The sequence below is a fragment of the Cynoglossus semilaevis genome, chromosome 10 (genome assembly GCF_000523025.1).
Source record: "Cynoglossus semilaevis isolate Cse_v1.0 chromosome 10, Cse_v1.0, whole genome shotgun sequence".
NCBI lineage: Eukaryota > Metazoa > Chordata > Actinopteri > Pleuronectiformes > Cynoglossidae > Cynoglossus > Cynoglossus semilaevis.
In genome coordinates this window covers 19,668,710-19,686,467 of record NC_024316.1, presented here as the reverse complement: position 1 = coordinate 19,686,467, position 17,758 = coordinate 19,668,710, and the positions used below count along the sequence as shown (strand labels likewise).

General features: G+C 45.5%; 4 protein-coding genes across 5 annotated transcripts in view; 1 reads left to right on the top strand and 3 right to left on the bottom strand.

Annotated features, from left to right (window-relative positions):
* Positions 1-3,406, bottom strand: part of ift122 (intraflagellar transport 122 homolog (Chlamydomonas)) — a 19,045-nt gene extending 15,639 nt beyond the window's left edge. The window contains 8 exon segments of the mRNA XM_025059021.1: positions 613-688; positions 1,011-1,157; positions 1,244-1,310; positions 1,530-1,606; positions 1,700-1,778; positions 1,877-1,961; positions 2,039-2,105; positions 3,270-3,406. Of these exon segments, the coding sequence (XP_024914789.1) occupies positions 613-688; positions 1,011-1,157; positions 1,244-1,310; positions 1,530-1,606; positions 1,700-1,778; positions 1,877-1,961; positions 2,039-2,105; positions 3,270-3,313 (642 nt within the window). The 5' untranslated portion in view covers positions 3,314-3,406.
* On the top strand, positions 3,406-7,166 carry mbd4 (methyl-CpG binding domain protein 4). Its single transcript, XM_008319392.3, has 9 exons — positions 3,406-3,532; positions 3,983-4,039; positions 4,370-4,512; positions 4,634-5,271; positions 5,718-5,783; positions 5,865-5,999; positions 6,335-6,484; positions 6,759-6,862; positions 6,967-7,166. Exons 2-9 carry the CDS (start codon positions 4,010-4,012, stop codon positions 7,042-7,044), a joined length of 1,344 nt encoding a protein of 447 aa, XP_008317614.1. The 5' UTR covers positions 3,406-3,532; positions 3,983-4,009; the 3' UTR covers positions 7,045-7,166.
* A 2,961-nt stretch (positions 7,167-10,127) lies between these two features.
* On the bottom strand, positions 10,128-14,931 carry creld1b (cysteine-rich with EGF-like domains 1b). Its single transcript, XM_008319388.3, has 11 exons — positions 14,557-14,931; positions 13,739-13,859; positions 13,576-13,658; positions 13,326-13,436; positions 12,875-12,966; positions 12,544-12,735; positions 12,173-12,268; positions 12,000-12,083; positions 11,553-11,648; positions 11,322-11,462; positions 10,128-11,240 (listed from the first exon to the last, which is right to left on the bottom strand). Exons 2-11 carry the CDS (start codon positions 13,856-13,858, stop codon positions 11,020-11,022), a joined length of 1,236 nt encoding a protein of 411 aa, XP_008317610.1. The 5' UTR covers position 13,859; positions 14,557-14,931; the 3' UTR covers positions 10,128-11,019.
* A 175-nt stretch (positions 14,932-15,106) lies between these two features.
* Positions 15,107-17,758, bottom strand: part of LOC103385478 (uncharacterized) — a 7,068-nt gene continuing 4,416 nt past the window's right edge. For both annotated transcript variants that reach the window (XM_025059020.1, XM_017035629.2), the window contains 4 exons: positions 17,639-17,707; positions 17,516-17,567; positions 17,262-17,369; positions 15,107-16,624 (listed from right to left, as the gene is read on the bottom strand). In XM_025059020.1, the coding sequence (XP_024914788.1) occupies positions 15,639-16,624; positions 17,262-17,369; positions 17,516-17,567; positions 17,639-17,707 (1,215 nt within the window). In that variant the 3' untranslated portion in view covers positions 15,107-15,638. The remainder of the gene's footprint in view (positions 16,625-17,261; positions 17,370-17,515; positions 17,568-17,638; positions 17,708-17,758) is intronic.

Genomic DNA, 17,758 nt, shown 5'->3' with positions numbered 1-17,758 from the left:
GAGAGTCAGTCGGAGAGTCAGTCGGAGAGTCAGTCGGAGAGTCAGTCGGAGAGTCAGTCGGAGAGTCAGTCGGAGAGTCAGTCGGAGAGTCAGTCGGAGAGTCAGTCGGAGAGTCAGTCGGAGAGTCAGTCGGAGAGTCAGTCGGAGAGTCAGTCGGAGAGTCAGTCGGAGAGTCAGTCGGAGAGTCAGTCGGAGAGTCAGTCAGAGAGTCAGTGGTTCTGTCCAACAGAGACTGGAGACTTCTGGGTTTGGGTCTGTAAAAGGTGACGGTAAAAAAAGACAGCACTGACAAAATGATCTCCAGACAAACTGGGACCAAATCCCATCACTGACTGAACTGGTCTGTGAACCTCATCAACTGACATTGTCCTTTTCAATATCAGAAAAGGGGCAGAAAGTCCCATTTCTGTCCAGAAACACTAAACATTGACAATTGATTCTTTTTTTTTAAGTTCAACTGATGAGAATTGTCATGGATTTGTATCAATTTTTAACCGAATTACGACGCGTCGTTAAATCTCTACGTACGATGTTGATCTAAAACCTCATCGTTAACACACCTGTGGTAACGAAGGGCTCGGTCAGTCTGTGTGTGTCTGTGAACCTACTCACCTGTTTCCCACTCAGCTGATAGAAGGAGAGTTTCTGACCCCAGTCGGCCACAGCTAAGATGTCATTGTGCTCGTCCCTGTCAAGACACAAGGACCAAAACTGAAGACACCAGAGAGGGACGTCTGTGGCTTTAGGTTTGGTTATTGATCATTGATCATTGATCATTGATTATCGATCAGTGATGATTGTTTATTGGTGTATCCAATAACTGTTAGTAGATAAAACAATGCTGTCACTAACATATAAAGAAAAGTCACTTGTGACCTTGGAGGAGTATGAATTTAATTATTTGCAGTCTGGGGCGTTTGCTAGTCAATCCGACCACTCCCTGGTCTACTGCTGCCACCTGCTGGCCGCAAATAATATATCAGATGAAGCTTCAATCTTCTCCCACTTACTTAGAAGGATTCCAGGCTATGGACCAGATAGGGGAGGAGGAGCCTCCTGGTCGCTCTATCTTGACCTTCTCTTCTCCGTTCTTGTTCCGTATGCTCACAACTCCGTTCATCATACCAAGAGCCAGGTACTGGCCGTCATTGGTCCACCTGCAGTAAACAAAACCCTCCATGAGCGACCGTGGGTGGCGTGGGAGTTAACCACCTCTCAAAGATATTCAAGGGTGAACTCTTACCCACAACATGTGATTTTGCTGCTGACTTTATGTTTGTTCACAGATTTCTGCTCTGGTGACCACAAACCTGCAAATGTAAAAAAATAACTTCAGTCCTCAGCCTTTTATAGTTAATAAGTTCATCGTTTTCATTGTTTATCAAATGTATACATTCACAGAGTAGTGTCCAAATGTCTTATGAGCCTTTGGTTTTGCTACAGTTGCCTCAAATGCTTTAAAAATAAATGGTTTTGTTAACAATGTTGATTATAAATTAAATAAAAAAGAGAAATTAATGAGCGCTGACCAAAGTCACCAGAGGAGCAGGAGGCCAGCTGGTGAGTGACGGGGTTATAGGCAACACACTGGATAGAGTCATTGTGTCTGGAGAATTTGAAAGTGTGTTAAAAAACACATTTAAAAAATACATTAATACAATTGATAGGTTATAATTAAAGAAAAAGCCTTAAAACCTACGTGTATTTCAGGATTCCTTCCAGTTTGGAGGTCCAGATAATGATGCTTTTGTCAGCTGACCCAGAGGCAAACCTTTTACCTGCAGACCAACGCAGCAGCATGTGAGGTCACAGTTAAAAAAAACAACAACAGAGAAGATGTGTGTTCACATTCAGGAGAACAGGCTGAAGTCCTTACCGTCTTTTGCGTAGGCCACACAGTAAACAATGTCTTTGTGTCCTTTTAAAGGCTGGATAATGGAGCCGTCTGCAGCATCGTAAACCTGCAAACAGAGCCAGTAAATCATCAGAGATGATAATGTCTGCCCTCTGTACAAATGTGACTTCTGTGAGAACTCACGAGGACACGCAGCCCTGCAGCAATAATCAGTTGGCTGCCATCTGGCTTCAAGGCAAGGTCATAAACACTGTGGAAGACAGGAGAGGGTCTGGGTGAAACACTGGAACAGTATCAGCTCAGAGGGCAGTCACATGTTCAAGGAACACAACATACATGTTAATAATAAGTCACGTTTGTAATAAAGAAATAAAGAAAAAATTGTTGTACTTGTTCAACAACAAATAAATAAATAACACTGTGTAAAGTCAGTGCTTCGTGACAGAGACTGTGATTCACTTCTAGTTATTATTATTATTATTATTATTATAAACCGACTTTAAACCAACAATAAAGTCCAAATATTCAATGAGCCTGTAGAAACATCCAGAGCCTCTACAGGGACAGAAAGAAAAAAAACATTTCTGGTGTTCAACTGTAATGTTTATTTATTTATTTACCCAAAGTCCCATTAGGACAGCGGTGTCAAACCTGACCCCTGGTGTAATTATATTTGGCCCGTGAGATCATATCCAATGTGTATTAGAGCTGGTGGGATTTGTAGTATTCGTGATGTATCCACGATATAAAACACATACATTTTTGGTTGTTTATAATATTAAGGTCGTTCCAGACTCGATGTTTACGCGAAACTAAAGTTTGGTTCCTCATAAAAAAAAATCAAAATTACAGACATGGAGAGAAGGGAAAACATTGTTCGATAAATATGAACTTTAATTTTAATTTTGGCCCAGTGTAAAAGTGAGTTTGACACTGTTTATCCCTGAAACATCCTACAAACATCTGTGTGCAACATTTCTCAGGGCTGTAGTTAAATGTTTTGTATATGTTAATGTCCTATTACCGCAGTAGTCTAGTCAAACAAGCTCCACAAAAGTCTGGCTCGTGTTTTCATTTTTTTAAGCTAACAGTGTGAGTTATTTCTTATTTTCAATTATATACTTCTCTAAACCACAGCTAACGGACTAACGGCCCAAACTCTGAGCTGCTCGTCGTCTGTGTGGAGTTCAGATATGAGCTGCTAAAGGACAAATACTAAAATGAAATCGAACTCTGGTTAGAATTAATTTGACGTCTATTTCACCGTCATTTGCCTAGCACAATTACAATGCTAATGCTAGCTAGCACGCTAACCTCGGTTTACATGGCAACCGCCGTTACTAACTACAGAGCCCAACAACTTAGCGGTGAAGCTCAGCGGCCACAGAAACATGAAGATAATGTTCACTCCTACCACTGGTCACGGATGGTTTCTTTCCACGTCAGAACGGCTCTCATGTCGTAATCTTGACAAATGTTTGTAATTTAATCAACAGGTGTTCAGAAAACGTTGATTTTCCAAACAGGACTGGACTCTGGAAATGGTCGAAGTGCGCAGACTCAGACTGTTAGGGCTGCCAGGTTTTAGGGAAACACGTAAGTTAGTGTGGCTATAATACGTTTTAAGATCAACTTCTCCGAGGGAGAAGGGATCGTAAAAACAGTTTTGTCTAAAAGGTAAGTTGTGCATGAACTCTGATTGAATGAACGCCATTGCTAATATTTTCAACAAATTATAATACGTATAAAAACATATAAAAACTTCTAAGCAGGAACAAATGGTCCTAAAAACAGCTGCATGAACTGTGACCTATGACCCTTTTTCAACGTCTTAAATCTAACAAAATATATATTCAACACGGCACAACCATAAATCTGCAAATATAAAATTTTTGACAATTCTTAACTGTATCAATGAATATAACAAGGAATATATTTGACAATGAACGTTATTTATTTATAAACAAAATAAGACTACAGTTCAAACATATTTTTAAAAAGTACATTTTTACTGATGTTCTGAATGATGCGATCCAAGAGTTTCAGCTCTGAAAGAAGGTAAAAGAAAAAAAAAGGCAAACCTGGCAACCACGCTCGGAAACACTCTCTACTTCCTCTTTGCTGCAGCTTCTGATTCCAGTCTCAGCTTCGACCATGGATGGAGCCTGTACAACATTATGTCACGTGAGAACTTTTATAATATTGTGTTTATTCCCATTCTGTGATCTTAACTGTAATGTGACGAAACATACCTGCGTTGATGACGTCAAACTTTAAGAAGTGCAGAACCGGAAATATGTCAGTCACAAACGAATGAGAAGGAACAGCAGAGCAGACCGGAGACATAACAGTGACCCGGGGTCTGAGCTGTGTTGGTCGTAGGTTGTGTTTACTGTGCTGCAGCATCACAGCCAGGGATGACGGCAGACTCCATCTAGACTGCTTCTGTCTTTGGAATAGGTCTGTGTGACGTCACAGCCTTCTAAAACGCCTTTTCCTGACCGTGACGTCCAGGAGGAGACCTGTGGAGACACGAACGACCAGAGTCATGAGGACAAACGCTGCTACATTTCCACTTTGCCCCCAGGCTGGACAAAAGAGGTGAGACAAAGGACAGGAGGCAAGACTGCAGGCAAACTGGACGTCTACATGAGAAGGTGATGTTTCTATTAGACACTTGATCATCTGTTTGGAGTGTTTATGTTTGAGTCACTAAGTCACAGACCTGTAACCACCGTGTGATTGGTCTGAATTTGTTTGGTTTGTTTGTGTCTTCAGTCCTAAAGGGCAGATGTTTCGCTCTAAGGCGTCTCTGAAAGCTTTTCTCCTAAAAAACACAGAGGACAACTTGGACATCGACCTCTTTGATTTCACGGCGTCCAGGTATGATGTCATACTGACCTCAAAAAGGGTTCCTGCTGCAGTAAAGAAGAAAGACAGGAATGAAGAACGTGAGACGACAGAGACTCAGGAACGGCCTCCAAACACATGTAGAAAAGCTGCTGCTCCTCACAGGAGGACCAGGAGTAAACAGACAAACAGCAGCTGTACTGATGCTTGGAGGTCAGAGGTCACTGATGAGACTGAGGAGCAGTCTGATGCTGCAGCAGTGAAGGACCACGAGGAGGTGCAGAGCAGCCCCCGCAGGCTGAGGGAGAAAATACTTCGACTCACGTCATCAGTCGGACTAAATGTACCTGTTGAAGAGGACGACGACGGAGACCCCCGACCGTCTGCTCCAACAGTCAGCGTTCAACCTGCCACAGAGAGTGAAGACGAGGGTGAAGCAGGACTGAAACAGACTGACAACAAGTCTACATCTGAAGAGGAGCCTGGAGCTGACGGAGCTCAGGGTGTGACGCTGGAGGTGTCCTTACCTGACACTCCTGTCACACCAACAAGAACATCCCAGAATAGTACGTGTTTCCTCCACTGTCTGACACACACACACACACACACTCACAGGTGTTTCATGTCTTTTTGTTTGTCTTCTACTGTAGTGTCTTCTGTCTTCTGGTCTCTTCTTGTGTCACATTCACAGAATAACCCAGATTATAATCTGATTACATCCTAATATTTCTTTATTACTCAGTGAAAAAGTTCTGACCCTGTTTACAAGATTAATTTAATTAAAACAGTAATGTCAATCACACAACAAGGATTTTGTGTACTTTTGCACCACCTACAGGACAATTATGAAGCTACAAACAAAATTCCACAAATTAGGACAAAAATATATTTTAAAAATCCATGTCTAAACAACAGAGGCGTCAGGTGAATCACAGCTGTATTTTGTCCACGCAGTTAAATGACTGTTAGTTCAGTGTGAGTTTCTTTTCTCCTGTTTTTCCTGTGTCTCCAGAGTCCAGGAGCTCTGACGACAAACGCAAAACAAGTCCTTACTTTGACGGGAAAACACTAAAAAATGGTAATGTTGAAAACAACAACTGTTTTATTTGTTATTATTTATTGTTGTTTTATTTAAGAATTGTTTACTGTTCACACCCAGATCTAAGCCCCCCAAGGAGAAAGGCCTTCAGGAAGTGGACACCCCCCCGCTCCCCCTTCAACCTGGTGCAGGAGACGCTGTTCCACGATCCCTGGAAGCTGTTGGTGGCCACGATATTCCTGAACAAAACAAGTGGTGAGAAACAACAACAACCACCACAACAACCACAACAACCACCACAACAACCACCGCAACAACCACAACCACCACAACAACCACAACAACAACAACAACAACCACAACCACCACAACAACCACAACAACAACCACCACAACAACAACAACAACAACAACCACCACCACAACAACAACAACCACCACAACAACAACCACCACAACAACCACCGCAACAACCACAACAACAACAACCACCACCACAACAACAACAACACCACCAACCACAACCAGAGCCAGTGCACAGATGGTTGACGCTCCACGGTGTGACCTGGACTTCTCACCCTCACACCCAGGCAGGATGGCTGTCCCAGTGCTGTGGCAGTTCTTTGAACAGTACCCGTCGGCAGAGGAGACCAGAGCAGCTGATTGGACGACTGTGTCTGAACTGTTGAAGCCACTCGGTCTGTTTGAACTCAGAGCTAAAACTCTCATCCGCTTCTCAGGTAAAACTTCCTCACACAGTCAGTGTGTGAGAGTGTGTAAAATATTGATACAATATTTAATTTCCTGATATGGTGTCAAAGTTCTCCATCACTGTGTGGATTTTTTTATGACCAATTACTGGTCAAATATTCCTGGCGTTGGTTCATTTTATTTTGCTGAGGAGGAAACAGAGGAGACAGAAGAGCAGCTTCAAAATAAAAGAGTTTTCCGTGGACAGCAGCAGTGAAGGAACAGTTCTACGTCACCTGATCAAACTCTTCCTCTTCTGTGCAGATGAATATCTCACCAAACAGTGGCGCTACCCTGTGGAGCTGCATGGTATTGGGAAGTACGGGAACGACTCCTACAGGATCTTCTGTGTGGGGGAGTGGAGAGAGGTGAGTGGGGGGGCCGGGGGGGGGCTGTTCCACACCCCCAGTTCAACCACAGCCCAAATAACAACAAATTAAAACACGGTTTGTTTTTGTTTTGTGTCATAAAGGTGACGCCTGATGATCACATGTTGAACAAATATCACTCCTGGCTCTGGGAAAACCACGAAAGGTTGGGATTTAACTGAGAGTGGAGCAGGAGGAGAAGATCCCTCTCCATCAGAGCTCAGGATGAAACATGTTTGTCCTCCATCAGTGTTGGTCTTGTTTTTATAAGGTTTTACCGTCTAATAAAAAGTGTTTGAGAAAAGGTCGTCAATAGTCATTAAATAATCAGTCATGACCTCCAGTCACATGACCTCCAGTCACATGACCTCCAGTCACATGACCTCCAGTCACATGACCTCCCCGTCTTTGTTCAGTCCTTTGTCTAAAACATAATCAGTTCTGCTCTGGTGGACGTCTGTTGGGTTGGTAACCCCACTCCCACAGCAACCGTTGCCGCTGTAAACCCCGGGTGGAGGCAGCGTCGTCCAGGTATGAACAGGAAGTCCACGTTGACTCGCAGCAGCTCTTCTTTACACATGAGTTAATTTAATGCTGCTACAATGAAGGACTTAATAGGATCTAAAACTCTGGACGACTGTTAACGACACTGACCGGAGAAGTTACCCCCCCGCCCCGCCCCGGGAACGACACCATGAAACTACGTAAGAGGCTTGTTTCTGTCTATACATTAAAATACTACATACCTCTAATACTCCGTGTATCTTGATGCTGCTCGTTACCACAGCCGCCCTCTCTGCAGCGTCCACACCTGGGTGTGTTCCCCACGACAGACCTCCTGTCAGAGTCACTCACAGCCTGGGGGTCGCTCCTGTGACCTTCCCCATCATCTTAGACTCTGCTTGGAAACAAACCAACAATCAGGTGCACGCACGCACACACACACACACACACACTTTACAGACTCACAAACCACAACGTGGTTCTGATGTTTTAGAGGAAACTTTTGCTTCATGGGTTTTTAACGACCTTTGTGACTACGCCCTCTAGCGTATTCCAAGACTGAACCCGTTACATCCACCTCATGTCCATAAACGCACGGTGAGTCTGGAGACTCCAGCTGTTCATCACCACAACCACCAGAGGGCAGTCATCATGCAGAGGAGAGAGCACTACAGGTGTTTGTCCATTTGACTCCACTAATACACCTGTAAATACACTCATTCACACCAGTGAATTCAACAGTAACAAACAAGTCAAAACTAAAGAACCTCAGATTTTATTAACTGTATTTTTTAAGAATCTTTATGGTGAACTGATCTGTTTATTTTATTCTATATACTTTTAATTTGCTGTACAATAAAAATCAACAGTACTGTGTTTTAAATCACTCACATTTATATAAAAGTGTTTAAATGTCAGGTTTCACCAAATGTGGCAAAAGCCGTTCTACGGAAGCAGCAGTGAAAAAGAAGAATACAGGTAAAAAAAAAAAAAAAATCTAGAAACAAAACAAACCTCGTCACAGTCTGACGACTCAACTCCTCCTCCTGGTAGAAAAGATCTGCGGGAGCAGCTGAAAAGACAGATGGAAGAGAAGAGTGTGTCTCTGCAGCTGCAGCTGAGTGGACGGGTCAGAGAGGCCGCGTTCGCTCGTCAGGTGGACCTCACCGCCCTGTCCAGGGACCGGGAGCACAGGGTTGAGCACAGCAAGGCTATGACGGTGTACAGAGACGTCAACAAGAGGGTACGGACACACACGCATCACACACACAACACACACACCAGTTCAACACCTCACGGTCACTGACAAATGTACATACAATTATCATAATATCTATATATTTATCATAATGTTCAGAAGTTTGTGATCATTTTCCAGGTCTGTTCAGTTACTGTACAGACCCAGGAGATTTATTTTAAATATATTTAGATATTGTTTTATATTCCAGTCATCCTGAGTCGTTATTGTTGACAATAACAGCTACTACACTGACTTTAAATACTATAGAAAGATATCGTGGATGAACACACACACACCTAGTGGTTTCTTAAAGTACTGGGGGGTTTATTTTATGTTGTCGGTTGTGTGCAGCTGATGGAGCAGCGGTGGAGGGACACAGCACTAACTCAGTCCCAGCAGATCCTGGAGGAGAGAGAGCTGCTGCGGCTCAACCCCATTAACTGGAGTGGAACACTGACGTAGTCTCGACATGAAGAGGAAAACACACCCGAAATTAAAGTCCCCTTCTCTGGCCTGTAGGTGGCGAATGTGTCCCAAGATTCTGTTTAATATTAATTTAATCCAGTGAATTGGGTCAGAACTTTTCACACAACATTAACATTCACGACAATATTAAGGCTGGTTATTGATCGACCACTGGGTAAAAGACAAACAACATTAGAACACGGAGCATGTTATCGGTGAGCTAACATTAGCAGCGAATTGGCGCCATGTTGTAGAATTACACTAGTACGTCACGTGAGGTGCTGTGTTGAAGGAGCTATAGATATGAAATAAACTTGTGTAAGAAAAATAAAAACATTTTATGGAGAAGTACAAAAAACAACTCACCCTAGTGTCGACCATGCTTCTTTACCGACGGTGTTCCATCCCGGAAGTTGAACCACAGCGACACCTGCCTCTCTTCTCAATTTCGACTTTTGTTTTTTACCAGCAGTAAATTCCGGGTGTAAAACATAACACGCTTTAATGTCCGTGTGCTGATTCAGAGGGGAAACAAAAACTTGATAAAAAACATTTATTCACGACGTTTTCCTGTATCTTTATCCGTGAATCACCGACGTGGAGACGAAATATCCGTAGAGCTGAACCACAGACATCTGCTGTTGTTGAAACTTACAGACCGTCTCAGGTGAAGACCTTTTATATCCCGTCTCTTCTCGGTGTCAGCCAATCAGAAGCTCCAGGGAGTCAGGTGTGGTGTAGAAGAAAAAACTCCAAAAAACAGCGAATTATTATTAATTATTCTGAACTAATTTTGTAGAAACATTGATCGACTATACTTTTAAAAACTAGAGCTAAAAATAATCTGATGTTCAGTCCAGATGAACAAGCTTTTACAACGTCATTACAAAAACATACATGGCCAACATGCAGTTCAGTCGGTGACGTCACGTAATGACGTATCAACCTTTATCGTCTATAGAACTATGAACCAGTTTTGGTTGTTCTGGTGGAGGCAACACTTCGTGACGGGTGTGTGACGTGAAACAACAACAAACAACAACAGCAGTCAGTGTCTCCTGTGGTAAAGACGTCTTCATTTAATGGACAGACCAACGTCAGGGCTTTTGGACATGATGCTACAATAATGACCTAAATTACAGTAGAATGAATAAATAACATTAAAATGTACAATTCCTAAATTGAACAGAAATACAATCAAGGCTTTGATAAATATTGTAAATAAATAAAATAAAAAGACAATTAAAATGGTCTTACATTATTCAGGATTTTATCATTCAGTTCATTCATAAACACAGTGTAGTAGTAGTAGTAGTGGTAGTAGTAGTACTAGTTATAGTAGTAGTGTTGTTGTTGTTTGTGATTCAGCAGCAGTTAAAACTCAGTTGTTTTCTTTCATTTCTCTTTTTGTTTCCATGCTGTTACTGATAAAAACACTCCTTAAATATAAAACCCAGGAGTCGTGATAAATAACCCGAGGTTTTCATGTATTTTTTCTCACTGATTTAGGACATTTCTAAAAAAAGGGAGAATCAGTGGAACATTCTAACATAGACAGACAAAATGACTGGAGGGTTTTAAAGTTTGGACGTATCTCAAGCAAAATCAGAAGAAAATCTAGATGCATAAATAGATGTTCGACCACCAGCAGGATCCCAGCGACGGTGAGGTAGAGGTTAAAGTTCCTTTAAATCAGTGCAATGTTGCCTTGCTCAGTCTTCCTTATGAGTTTGGGCCTCAAAGGTTCTTTACTTCAAAGGTTTATCTTCAAATGTTCTTTACTTTATTCTCCATCATTGTCCTGTTCATAACTTCATACTAACAAAAAGCCAGACCTTGAAAGTTATTTCCCAAAACAGATGCCCAAAGGCGAGCGTCTCCGGCCTTGGTCCAACCTCGTCTCCTTGGTCAGCTGATGCCCGGGGCCGGGGCCGGGGCCACAGGTGGTCTAGCGCCCCTTCAGGAATCCGTCCAGCATGTAGTCTCCCTTCTCCGTCAGCCAGTATCCAGCCATAGCAGCCACCCCGCCGATGAAAATGGCCGTGAAAACCATGTCGCCCTTTGCAGCGAGCGTGGCTAGAGCACAGATGATGACGCCGAAGAACATCTGCTGCAGAACCAGAACCTCGTCGTCTGTCATGTCATCAAACAGCCCCTTGTCTGGGTCCACTGAGGACGAAGAGGGAAACAGTTAGACACCAGAGCGGAGACGCAGTGAAGACGGTTGATGGTTTGAAGACGGTTCCTCACCGGGGGGTTTGTTCTCCACACAGATGCTGTCTCTCCTGATGAAGCCGTCAGCACAGTCACAGTGGAACGAGCCCTCCTCGTTGATGCACGCCTCGTTCAGTCCTGGACACGCTATTTCACGCTCATTACACTCATCTACGTCTGTGTCAGAAGACAAATGTGTTTGAGACACACATTCCTGTCAAATCCTCACTTTACAAAAGTCACAAAGACGAGATTTCAGATTCTCACCCAAACACTTGGCTCCCTTCAGTTTGTATCCACGAGCACATTTTTTGCAGCGTGCGGGACCACTCCCCATACAACCCACACAGGCCTGGTCACAGCCTGGAGAGATGAACCACAACGAACGTCACCAACTCAACCAGACAACAACGTCAAACACTTCACTGCCGCGGTCAGGCGTCTCTCAGAGGAAACGTTTCCAGAGATGACACTGTGTCTGATGTAGAGACTCTTATTTCTCTGTCGGTGGATCCATAACGTAGCAGTTAAAGAACCACTTATCAAAGTAGTTATTTTGGCTTCAAATATTGTTTTTGTTAAAGAACGTCAACAGTTCGTCTGCTGACTTTAATCAAAGTCGACAAATATGTCAATGGCAGTGGAACCAAACTGGAGAGTGGACGTAACGACGGTGATCCAATCAGATCAGACCTGACCCCAGACGACCCTCACCTCTGCACTCGTGTGACCCGTCAGTGTTGTGACAGTAGGTGTTGGAGGGACAGCGAGCCAGCTCGGTCCCACACTCGTCAACGTCTGAGAGAAGAAGTCACGGTCAGATGACCACACACACACACACACAACAAACGTTCAGCCAATCAAAGCTGAGCTGAGGCCACACCCACCTACACACTTGTTGTCATGGAGGATCCAACCGGATTTGCAGGCCAGACATTTGTAGTCCTGCGGCCCTGAACATTTCTTACACGAGTGGTAGCAGGCTGCGAACAGAGGGTCAGATTTAGATCAGGGTCAGCAGGGTCAGCAGGGCTGACCTCTAATCAGGAGGTCAGAGGTTCAAAACCCTCAGATATGAACTAAATTAGACTGGACTAAAAAGTGAACTTTAGACAAAGAGACAGTGGACAGACAGTGGACAGACAATGGACAGACAGTGGACAGAGAGTGGACAGACAGTGGACAGACAGTGAGTGGACAGAGAGTGGACAGACAGTGGACAGAGAGTGGACAGAGAGTGGACAGACAGTGGGGACACCTGTGCAGACGCCGGTGCTGTCCTTGGTGCTGTCGTTGGAGCTCTTCTCCCTGTAGTAGCCGTCGGCACAGTCCAGGCACAGACGGCCAGAGTACCCAGGGTCACAGACACACTCCCCGTCACCGAGGCGAGTCCCCTCCCCCTCACAGCGACCGAGGCCCCCACACACACCCCCGGGTCCTGACGGACACTCTGTGTAGAGGAGAGTGTTGACACAGTTGGTACTGTTGACGTCACAGGAACATCACAACAACAGTTCTGTTGGACGGAGGAACTCCACATCGGTTCTTCAGTTCCATCCTGCCAAGAGTACCAGTGGCGTCTGACCCACCTCTGCAGTCCGGTCCGTAGTGCCCAGGTGGACAGCACAGTCTCAGCTCTTCTATACACAGCCACTCAAACAGGTCGGGGGCTTCCTGCTGCCTACAGACACGGGGTCAGGAGGTCACTGGTTATTAATGACCCATCAGGGTGACCAGCAGCAGTTTATAATTATTATTATTGTTGTTGATTAATATATACATTGAATGTTTGATTTTCTTTTAACTGCACTAATAAAAATTAAAACCAGTTCAAACCAGTCTGTAAAAAGTCATTAATAGAACAGTCCACCAGAGGGTATCATTCATGAGGTCAACAACAGTCTGATTCAGACGCTCTCAGTCACATGGTACATTTGTTCAACAGTCCATTAGGACTGACTTTCTGGTACTGACTAAACTAGTGTTTGTCTCTGGGGTCAAACAGCGTTGACCTTTGATAATTTTCAAAAGTCTGTTTACCTGTGGAACCACCAGGTCTCCACCTGGTCCTCGATCTGCTCCAGCAGCTGGTTACATTCAAAGTCTGTCTGTTCACAGGCAGATTCCACGATTTCTAACAGCCGCGTCTCACTGAAACAACAGGTCAGAGGTAGAACTTCCTGTTCACATGAGTGACAGAACCAACCAGGGTCGACAGCCGCGCCTCTGAGATGATGATGTCAAATAAAGACTTGTGTGTGACCGTGATTCCAAACCCTCCAGCTCTCACCTGCGGGTGTACTTGGCCAGCTTCTCTTCCTCCCACGCTGTGTTCCCGCCACCAAAGTTCTTGTTGGCCGTTCTTTCCAAGCCCTGGATTTGAAGAAAAGAAGTAAGAAAAACAGGAAGTAAGAGGAAATAGATTTGTTTTTATATTTACTGAAATGTCCTACCTTGATGAAACTGTCGGTGAGTTTTCGACAGGTCTGACACGGTGCCGTCTGGACCCGTGCCACAGAGAGCTCAGAGAGGAGGAGCAGAGCCGGGAGGAGGGGCCACCACCACCACGTCATCCTGCACAGAAGGACCAGACAGACACATCGTTCAGGAATCACACAACACAGGAGTAAACAACACTCACTATCGCTGTTTACATTTAAATAACTCGTTGAGAATATCTCAGAAAAGTTCATCAATGTTATTATGAATACATTTTTATATTTGGTAAGTGTTTAAATGAAGAATATAAATATGTAAAGTTGTGTACCAGATAATAATAAAACATATTTATTTGAAACAATCATCTGAACTGTTCAGTGAAACCTCCTCCTGTTTCCTCCTGACTCCGTTCTTCGTAACAACAACGACTTTTTATTTAATTCATCTTCTAACGAGCGCTGATGACACATTATATATATATATATATATATAAAACTTCACTTTGCTCAGTGAAATGATGGAAACAAATACGTTTATGTTTCTGGGCTGTTCTGTCGCTGACAGCCTCCCTCCCCCCGTAGCATCCTCCCTGCTTCCGTTAGCTTAGCTCAGCATCAGCACCACAATGAATGAGCTCAGCGGATGGACAAATGTTTTTATTTATTTTCACTATCACTGAATCTTCAATAAACGTTTGCTACCGTTTCGAGTTAAAACATTCATAAAGGTGATGATAAAATAACGCTACATTTATTCACACCGAGTGTCGCTGGCTGAGAGCTAACTGAAGCTAACTGTAGCTAACTGTAGCTAGCCCAGCCGCAGCTCTTACTTCTGTTCCGTGAAGCCACACCGTCCGCTGCACCAGCGCTGATTGTCCGGGTCTCTGCTGCTTCAGACACTGGAGGACAACTGTCATCTTCTGCTCAGCCAAGACGCTGCCTGTCGTTTGCCATCAGTGGCGCAAAGACTCGACCCCCCGTCAGTGTAGACTGGGCGAGAGCTTCCAGTCGGTTCTGCGTCGGTCACTGCGGTTACACCGTCGGTTCTACTTCCGCTGCAGTGTTGCCAGATTTTAAATGTTCAAGTATCGTAGCTGTGACCTAAAACCGCCGCATCACGAGGACCTATACCGTACCGACACAATGTACACTCGATGCAGTTCAGGACAATCAACGTCAATAACTCTCTATTAAAATCTGTGCAGTTTACAGGCTGTAATACTTTCTGCCAATAGAGAGCGCTCTATTATTTACGTCGTGCGTCGATGTAAAAGCGCAGCGTTAACAGGATCGTCATCATAACAACAGGATTTTATACAAACACGGCTTAGAAAAATCAAAATCTGTGTGTGAACATCAGAGGAAATGACGCGACAGTTCCGTGGAAAAAAGATTTAATGTTGAGTTTTAACAAATATACCAGGACCAATCAGAGTCCGTGGTTACACCATGACTGACACAGAACAGTAAATAAAACCCGTTTGTCAGAACTTTCAACACAACAATGTTCTGAATGTGAGGTTGGACCTGAACACAGCAGGTCGTTAGAATATTCGAAGAATAACGCTGAAGCTGAGGTAATGACGACCTCAGGCACTAGGTGGCAGCAAACCGCAGCAAGCTTTGTCGGCCTGATCACGTGTCTAATTTACACTGTTACTCCTTATAGAGGTAGAACGTGTAGATATTTACATTTTGTACACATTCTAAAAAAATAGGTTTTACAACAAGAACACTGGTGTGAGGATGACGTCACACAGGGTAAATAAGTAACATTAATGATATAAAAATAAAGTCCAGTCTATGGTAAGACCACGGACTATACCACGACTGTTATTGTCTGAGACACAGAATGGACTCTGAACTCAGCACTCCCCCTGGTGGATGGGTCGCCTAAGAACCCTGAGGGATGTCAGTGGATCAGAACGGAGTTCTGCTCCAATTCCTCATGTTGATGTTTGGTTCCTTGACATTTAAACTCCTGTGTTCTACATGTGGTGCCTGTGGAGTGGACCGGTTCTGGTACAGGTCCAGAACCGCCCCGGTCTGTGGCCCGGGACGCCTCCACCTGATTGGACGTGTCCTGTGACCTGTGAGGCAGCTGAGTCCTCAGTCTGTAGGCCAGCTGTCTGGAGAGCCACAGACACTGCACCTTAGCCAGCAGTCTCTGCCAGCAGTGCACCTTCAACGTACCCTCAGGATCTGCCCCTGTGTTTATGCCCCCCAGCCTCTGTAGCAGCCCCCGGAACTCCTGTGGGAGGCAGTAACAGGGGAGGTCCTTGAAGGTTTTGGGAATGTCCCTGCTGTGGCCCAGGCCCTGGAAATACACTATAGACACCCTGTGATCTTTGGACTGCTGCAGTGCCCCCTGCAGGCATGTGAGTGCACCTGCAAACATCGGCGCGATGACAGCAGAGAGCGGCGTCTCCTGGTCGGTGTCGTCATGTAACAGAGAGCGCTCTTCTCCTGCGGCGTTCTCCTTTTCACCTGTGGTGAAACTGCGTCCTTCTTGTTTGTGACCTCCAGCCGACCTTCCTCTCTTCGCTCTCACGTCTGTCCTGTCCTCACCTTTGTTCCCCCCCTCCGTCTTCTTCTCCCTGGTGTTTCTCAGCTTCTCATAGAACACCTTGGCCTCAGGACTCCACACCATCAGGATGTTTCCTTCAGCCTGGCGAACGGCGTCCCACTGACCGTACAGCCACGGCAGCGGCCCCACGTCTGCCACCGCTCTGCCTGCCCCCCCCACCTGGGGCTGGGAGTTGTGGGCCCACAGGGACAAGTGCACCGTTGCGTTTAGCTCAGCCTTCAGAACCGAAGCTAACGCACACACGGCAGTGACGTGAGCCGAACCCTCTGAGGAGCAGACCAACAACACGGGCCTCTGGACCTGGAGCCAGCCTGGAGACCGGGAACAGGAAGTCCGTCACGGGAACAGGAAGTCCGTCACGGGAACAGGAAGTCCGTCACGGGAACAGGAAGTCCGTCACGGGAACAGGAAGTCCGTCACGGGAACAGGAAGTCCGTCACGGGAACAGGAAGTCCGTCACGGGAACAGGAAGTCCGTCACGGGAACAGGAAGTCCGTCACGGGAACAGGAAGTCCGTCACGGGAACAGGAAGTCCGTCACGGGAACAGGAAGTCCGTCACGGGAACAGGAAGTCCGTCACGGGAACAGGAAGTCCGTCACGGGAACAGGAAGTCCGTCACGGGAACAGGAAGTCCGTCACGGGAACAGGAAGTCCGTCACGGGAACAGGAAGTCCGTCACGGGAACAGGAAGTCCGTCACGGGAACAGGAAGTCCGTCACGGGAACAGGAAGTCCGTCACGGGAACAGGAAGTCCGTCACGGGAACAGGAAGTCCGTCACGGGAACAGGAAGTCCGTCACGGGAACAGGAAGTCCGTCACGGGAACAGGAAGTCCGTCACGGGAACAGGAAGTCCGTCACGGGAACAGGAAACGTTTGATATTTAAAATCCAGAAAACATTCATTCTCTGCTGAAACAAACCAAAGAAGAAATACAAACTGAAATGACCTCCAGCTCCCCCTCTGGACAGTCTGGAGATGAACGCTCTCAGAGCAACAGTGAGCAGAACCAGGAGTAACACCAGCACCGCATACACACCACACCTGCTGTGTGTGTCTGTGAAGAGAGCAGAAGAAGAAGGAGGTGAAGAAGAAGAAGGAGGTGAAGAAGAAGAAGAAGAAGGAGGAGAAGGAGATGGAGGAGGTGGAGGAGGTGGAGGAGGTGCAGTTCTTGTTAGAGAACGTGTCGACGTTTGTTCTTACAGTCGGGGCAAATGACTCGTTTCCCCAGTAGGTGGGGGTCTGACTGCCACACCTGGAGGGAAAGAATGAACATGTGAGAACAGGAAGTTCCCCGTTCTCCAACCTCGGTGTGAGGACCCTCACCTGGACGCAGGGTCTGTGGAGGAGGACTCGAGGGGACAAGGGTATCCGTCCCTCCTCACTGGTTCCATCCTTTAAAGACAGTAAGAACAGTCACTTGACAACTGACAGATGGGTTCCACT

Bases quoted from the DNA above. Each gene is read 5' to 3' on its own strand.
- mbd4 (XM_008319392.3), top strand. From the start codon at position 4,010: ATGGATGGAGCCTGTACAACATTATGTCAC. The intron at 4,040-4,369 runs GTGAGAACTTTT...CGTGACGTCCAG, and splicing joins CCTGTACAACATTATGTCAC to GAGGAGACCTGTGGAGACAC. The intron at 5,272-5,717 runs GTACGTGTTTCC...CTGTGTCTCCAG, and splicing joins AACAAGAACATCCCAGAATA to AGTCCAGGAGCTCTGACGAC.
- creld1b (XM_008319388.3), bottom strand. From the start codon at position 13,858: ATGACGTGGTGGTGGTGGCCCCTCCTCCCGGCTCTGCTCCTCCTCTCT. The intron at 13,659-13,738 runs GTAGGACATTTC...CTTCAAATCCAG, and splicing joins TCACCGACAGTTTCATCAAG to GGCTTGGAAAGAACGGCCAA. The intron at 12,736-12,874 runs GTGGGTCAGACG...TCCTCTACACAG, and splicing joins CTACGGACCGGACTGCAGAG to AGTGTCCGTCAGGACCCGGG.